Below are 6000 nucleotides of genomic sequence, written 5' to 3'. Positions count from 1 at the left end.
AAGGACATTCAAGGTCATCACACACACACACACACACACACACACACACACACACGCACACAGAGTGTGGGGGGATGAATGTCCTTGTCACCAGCCCCAGAGACAGCGTGGAGGTAAGTAATGAGCAGCTGAGCACCCGAGGCCTCTCTGGCCCCACTGTGGGTTCCCTGCGAGCCCGTGAGCCCGTGCTTCACGGAGTCCGGCTCAGCGGGAGGCGGAGGTCACCTGTGGCTCTCATTCCTGAGACCCACGGCCAGCTCTGCAGCCTCTCACATGCAGAATGACCAGGACAGACTTTGTCCATGCAAAGCAACTCATGACTGAGGACCTTGAATGAAACCCGGGATCTTACATGAGCTAAGCAACAACTTTACCACTAGTCTAAATGCCTAACCCATCATTTTCCATTTATTTATTTATTTATTTATTTATTTATTTATTTATTTATTTATTTATTATTAGTGGTCTCTCTCTCTCTCTCTCTCTCTCTCTCTCTCTCTCTCTGTGTGTGTGTGTGTGTGTGTGTGTGTGTGTGATCCCAAGCATGTGGCTCCAGTAGGCAGATATCCCATATAGTCTTTGTGGTTCCCTACTGCAGATGCCTGCCTCCGTTCCGTTCCTTCAGTGGTTTCCTAGTCCTTCAACCAGGACTTTGCATTTCATGCTATGCAAGATGCTCTCTGAAAAAGGGTAGGTTCACCTCAGGCCACTCCATCTAAGTATGATACTAATCTCTTGAGGGCCGGCAGCATGATTCAGTGGTACAGCACCTACCTAAAGGTCCTGGAGGTGTGGCTCAGTGGTAGAGCCCCTGCCTAGAATCCCCCAGGGAGGGGCAGGGGGCGTGGCTCAGTGGTAGAGCCCCTGCTTAGAGTCCCCCAGTGAGGGGCTGGGGTGTGGCTCAGTGGTAGAGCACCAGCCTAGAATCCCCCAGTGAGGGGCTGGGGTGTGGCTCAGTGGTAGAGCCCCTGCCTAGAATCCCCCAGTGAGGGGCTGGGATGTGGCTCAGTGGTAGAGCCCCTGCCTAGAATCCCCCAGTGAGGGGCTGGGATGTGGCTCAGTGGTAGAGCCCCTGCCTAGAATCCCCCAGTGAGGGGCTGGGATGTGGCTCAGTGGTAGAGCCCCTGCCTAGAATCCCCCAGTGAGGGGCTGGGGTGTGGCTCAGTGGTAGAGCCCCTGCCTAGAATCCCCCAGTGAGGGGCTGGGATGTCGTGGCTCAGTGGTAGAGCCCCTGCCTAGAATCCCCCAGTGAGGGGCTGGGGGCGTGGCTCAGTGGTAGAGCCCCTGCCTAGAATCCCCCAGTGAGGGGCTGGGGGCGTGGCTCAGTGGTAGAGCCCCTGCCTAGAATCCCCCAGTGAGGGGCTGGGGTGTGGCTCAGTGGTATAGCCCCTGCCTAGAATCCCACAGTGAAGGGCTGGGGTGTAGCTCAGTGGTTAACACCTGTCTAACATGCATAGAGTCCTAGGTTCTATTACCAGCATTGCTAAAGAAAATAGAAATGCTTAGTGATTATGCTGTCTAGTCTTTCTGTCAACTTGATACAAACTAGAGTTATCTGAAAGGAGAAACCTCAACCAAGAAAATGCCTGCTCATTAAGATCCAGCTATAGGGCATCTTCTTGATTAGTGAGTGATCCTAATTAGTGATTAGTGATCCTGGGCTGGTGGTCCTGGGTTCTATAACTAAGCAAGCCAAGCAAGCCACGGGGAGCAAGCCAGTGAGCAGACCCTCCACGGCCTCTGCATCAGCTCCTGCCTCCAGGTTCCTGCCCTGCTTGAGTTCCCATCCTGACTTCCTTCAATGATAAAAGCAATGTGGAAGTGTAGGCCAAATAAACTGTCTTCTCCCCAAGTAGTTTTGGTCATTGTCCTGGCTGATTGTGTGTCAACCTGACACAGGCTGGAGTTATCACAGAGAAAGGAGCCTTCTTTGAGGAAGTGACTCCATGAGATCCAGCTGTGGAGCATTTTCTCAATTAGTGATCAAGTGGGGAGAGCCATTGTGGGTGGTGCCATCCCTGGGCTGGTGGTCTTGGGTTCTATAAGAGAGCAGGCTGAGCAAGCCAGGGGAAGCAAGCCAGTAAGAAACATGCCTCCATGGCCTCTGCATCAGCTCCTGCTTCCTGACCTGCTTGAGTTCCAGTCCTGACCTCCTTTGGTGATGAACAGCAATGTGGAAGTGTAAGCTGAATAAACCCTTTCCTCCCCAGCTTGCTTCTTGGTCCTGATGTTTGTGCAGGGCTAGAACCCCCCCCCCCCCCCACACACACACACACACTGAGACAGCATGGTGCTTCATCCTGCAGTAACCCTGGAGCAGTGCTGTCTCAGCAGGAAGTGAACTAATCGCATGCTCGGATGTCAGCCGTGCCTAAGAACCTGAGGTGTCTGTGGTGCAGTTTTCACTTTATGATAAAAAAAAAATTAACCCCTCTTTCAAAAGCAACATTGTGAAACCGTGTACAGTTAAAAGGTCCATGCCAGCGCATTTGCCGGCCCGAGTTCCATCCCTGGGACCCCATGGTGGAAGCAGAGAACTGACTCCAGTTCTGTGAACACCACACACAAGTAAAGAAATACAATTTTAAAAGCACAAGGAGCCATGCCTGGAGCCCAGCTCCACTGCACACTCATGGTGTGACCGCAGCTTTGCCTTCCACAGAGGGGACACAGTTCTGCCCACTCGGCCAACTGCAGGGCAGTAGGGTGACACTGCCGCCTCAGTGACAAACAGCAGCCACTGTCATCAATGTCAGTGATGCTGAGACACAGGTGTGAGATACTAGAGAAAGGTATCTTTTCTTTCTTTACTTTTTTTTTTTAAAGGTAAGATCTCCACATGTAGCCCAGGTTGGCCTAGAACTCACTATGTCAGGCTAGCCTTAGACAATCCTCCTGCTTCTGCCTCCAGAGTGATGCAAGTACATGAGCCACCATACCTGGTGGGACACCTCTTTTCAATCCACTGGCTGTCCTAAGCCTGCCCAGGGCTTTACCTGGGGCTGAACAATGAAGCTATGTTACCCAGTGAGCTTTCAATGTGTCCCCGGACAAGAGAGGGCAGAATTTATGTTGGACTGCTTCACCCGCAGTCCCTTGTCCCATGGGTGTTCACCATTTCAGGACAAGGCCGGTGGTTTCCACACAGAAGAGACCACTGCAGTTTTGTTAGTCACCAGGACAAATGCTCTGAAGAAGGTGCCACCGGGAGAGGTGGGAGGAGGCGAGCCCTGGTTCCCTAGGGCTGTGGAGGTAATGACCAGGAACTAGAGGACAGAGCAAGGCAATGTACAACCCCTGGGGCTGAGGGGATGGCTCTAGGGCAGGGGTTCTCAACCTGTGTCGAAACCCCTTTGACAAACCTCTAATCTCCAAAACTAGTTGCATTCTGATTCATAACAGCAAAAGTACAGTTGTGAAGTAGCAACAAAAATAGTTTTACGGCTGGAGGGCACCACAGCATGAGGAACTGTACTGAAGGGTCGCAGCATTAGGGAGACCGAGAAACCCTGCTCTAGGGGAAGACTAACTTCTTCACATCTGTGTTGTGAGTTCAATTCTTCACAGGTGTGGGAGCGAGGCTGAGTTTCTGAGCGGGCTTTGGGCTGAGACTGTCCCAGCTTCTAGAAACTTCTGACAGCAGCCACAGTGAACTGAGCCCTCTGTCGTCCCACCTGACCCTCTGACTCACTCCAGACCTGTGTGACAGACTGGGCCTAGTGGGGACACTCACCATGTCCTCCTCTTTAGGTCCTTCATCTTGCTCATACCACAGAGTGTCCTTTGCCACACAGAGTGACCAACACGGAGCCCATAGGCTACCCATAGCACCCACGGGATTCTCCAGCCTTGCGTGGGTGCAGACAGTTGAGGAGCTAAGCAGCTCCATGAGTTTTCCAGGTGCAGAGCCTAGGCCATCTTGACTTGGTGTATAAGCCAGTGACCCTAGAGTCAGCATGCCCTTCTCCACACTTGTCCCCTGGTGCCTCTGAGCACCTGTCCTACCTGGACGAGCTGAGCACTGGGAGTGGCCAGCAGATGCAGGGTGCAGGAAAGCTTCCGGAAGAAGCGCTCGGCAGGCGCTCCGAGACCAGCGCCCCGGGCCCACTCCAGGAACTGCTGCAGGCGGGCACACACCTGCACTCCCCTGGGCCAGTGGAAGCAACTCAGAGAGGGCCCTGGAGAGGGGAGAAAGGATGAGACCCACCAAGGTTCCCAAGGCCTCTCCGGCCACCTCAGCACCCTATCTCAATTGCCAAGATAATGTAGTCTCTCTTTCTCGAGGCAGAGGGAGAAAGAGATGAAAGAGGCCAGGTCCAAGAGCTGTGACAGCCACTAGCCCTCCCCTCGTCCCCTCCACCATCAGCGCATGCTCTGAGCTGTGGTCCTGCCCTGGGTTTTGAGCCATGCTCCCACAGGCTCAGCCAGGCAGCGGGTTCCCCTGAGGCCCCTGAGCAGCACTCACCCTTGTCCAGGACCTGGTTGAGGAGCAGTGTGCCAGAGAAGAAGAAGAGGTAAGCAAGCATCTGGGAGGCCACCTCGGGATGCAGCTGCAGCTGCCGCAGGAGGTCCACGGTGGCCTGGAACACCGACACCACACGCCCAAGCTCCTCGGGCAGGGCGGGGCCAGAGCGCCAGCTCTCCCTGCGCTCTGTCTGAAATGGGGGGCATTCCAAGAGGGCCGGGAGGCAGACGTACAGGCACTGCAGGGAGAGAGAACCCCAAATGTAACAAGCCTGAGGCAGCAGGTTGGAACGAGGCTCATCAGGAGCTGTTCGGGGACTAACAGAAGTAGGGATAGGAGTTGTAGGTGCAAACGGGGCTGGACATGGCAGTCACCTAGCAGTGCTGAAGGCACCATGACCCATGACCACCAGGCTGAACTATTGGGGTACACTGAGGGCAGAGTGGAACCAGCAGCTGTTTCCTCCCTGCTGAAGCAGGCTCATCCCAGTCCATCCCCTCCTGCCCCAGGCGCCAGGAGAGCCGCATTCGGCAGCACGGCAGCAGCACACACCTTGGAGAGGTAGTACACACACTGCTGGAAGGCGTACAGCACCACCTCCTCCAGGGCGGCCATGGCCTCCTCACTGGCGGTCAGTGTGCAGGAGAACAGCGACTCCTTGGAGCCTGCAGGGGGGAAGGGGCCGCGAGAGGAGGCTCACCCGCACAGCATGCGCCCACCCCGCCAGGAGCAGCCAGGACTCCATCATCTGCCTGGCTGCCTGCTGGGGATCTGCCCAGCACGCCAGCACTCCCATCTGGAGACCCCAAACCCGTCTACGGCAGTCCCACTGTCAGGCAGAGCCATGCTACTAGGACAGAACCAGGAGTCTGTCCTTCCTTCCTTCCCTTCCCTCCCTCCCTCCTTTCCTTCCTTCCTTCCTTCCTTCCCTCCTTTTGAATCCCCCTTCCTCCCCCTTGCTCTGTCATGCTGGCCTCTACCACAGAGCTTTTTCTTTCTTTTTTCTTGTCTTTTTCTTTTTGGAGACAAGATGCCCAGCATAACCATGAACTCACTCTGTAGCACACCAAGACTACTTGAGCCAACAACTGTCCTGCCTCAGTCTTCCCCAACCACCATGCTGTGCTCTCCATCAGAGTCAGAACTGGCCATCCACAGCAGCAAGCCCAACCCAGCCCTGAAGGTCACCTTTAGTGACAATGGTTAAAAGGCTTGTACCCGGGCGGTGGTGGCGCACATCTGTAATCCCAGCACTCTGGGAGGCAGAGGCAGGCAGATTTCTGAGTTCGAGGCCAGCCTGGTCTACAGAGTGAGTTCCAGGACAGCCTGGCTACACAGAGAAACCCTGTCTCGAAAAAACCAAATCCAAAATAACCAAAAAAAAAAAAAAAAAAAAAAAAGGCTTGTACATCAGCCCCTGGAAAGGCTGTCACACGGCTGTGGCATCAAAACACTCTCAAGAAATAGGAAACCTCCTAGCACTCAGGAGGCAGAGGCCAGTCTGATCTGTGCAGCAAGTTCCAGGCCAGCCAGGT

At 54.6% G+C, this 6000-nt stretch overlaps 1 protein-coding gene across 1 annotated transcript in view; it reads right to left on the bottom strand.

The window, feature by feature from the left end:
* Radil (Rap associating with DIL domain) overlaps positions 1-6000 on the bottom strand; it is a 69442-nt gene that overhangs the window by 7356 nt on the left and 56086 nt on the right. The window contains exons 7-9 of the mRNA XM_052167838.1: positions 5018-5130; positions 4466-4703; positions 4006-4178 (exon numbers count right to left, since the gene is read on the bottom strand). Of these exons, the coding sequence (XP_052023798.1) occupies positions 4006-4178; positions 4466-4703; positions 5018-5130 (524 nt within the window). The remainder of the gene's footprint in view (positions 1-4005; positions 4179-4465; positions 4704-5017; positions 5131-6000) is intronic.

This window comes from Apodemus sylvaticus, chromosome 22 (genome assembly GCF_947179515.1).
Source record: "Apodemus sylvaticus chromosome 22, mApoSyl1.1, whole genome shotgun sequence".
NCBI lineage: Eukaryota > Metazoa > Chordata > Mammalia > Rodentia > Muridae > Apodemus > Apodemus sylvaticus.
Note: the sequence above shows the minus strand (reverse complement) of the source record. Positions and strands in the feature narration are given on the sequence as shown.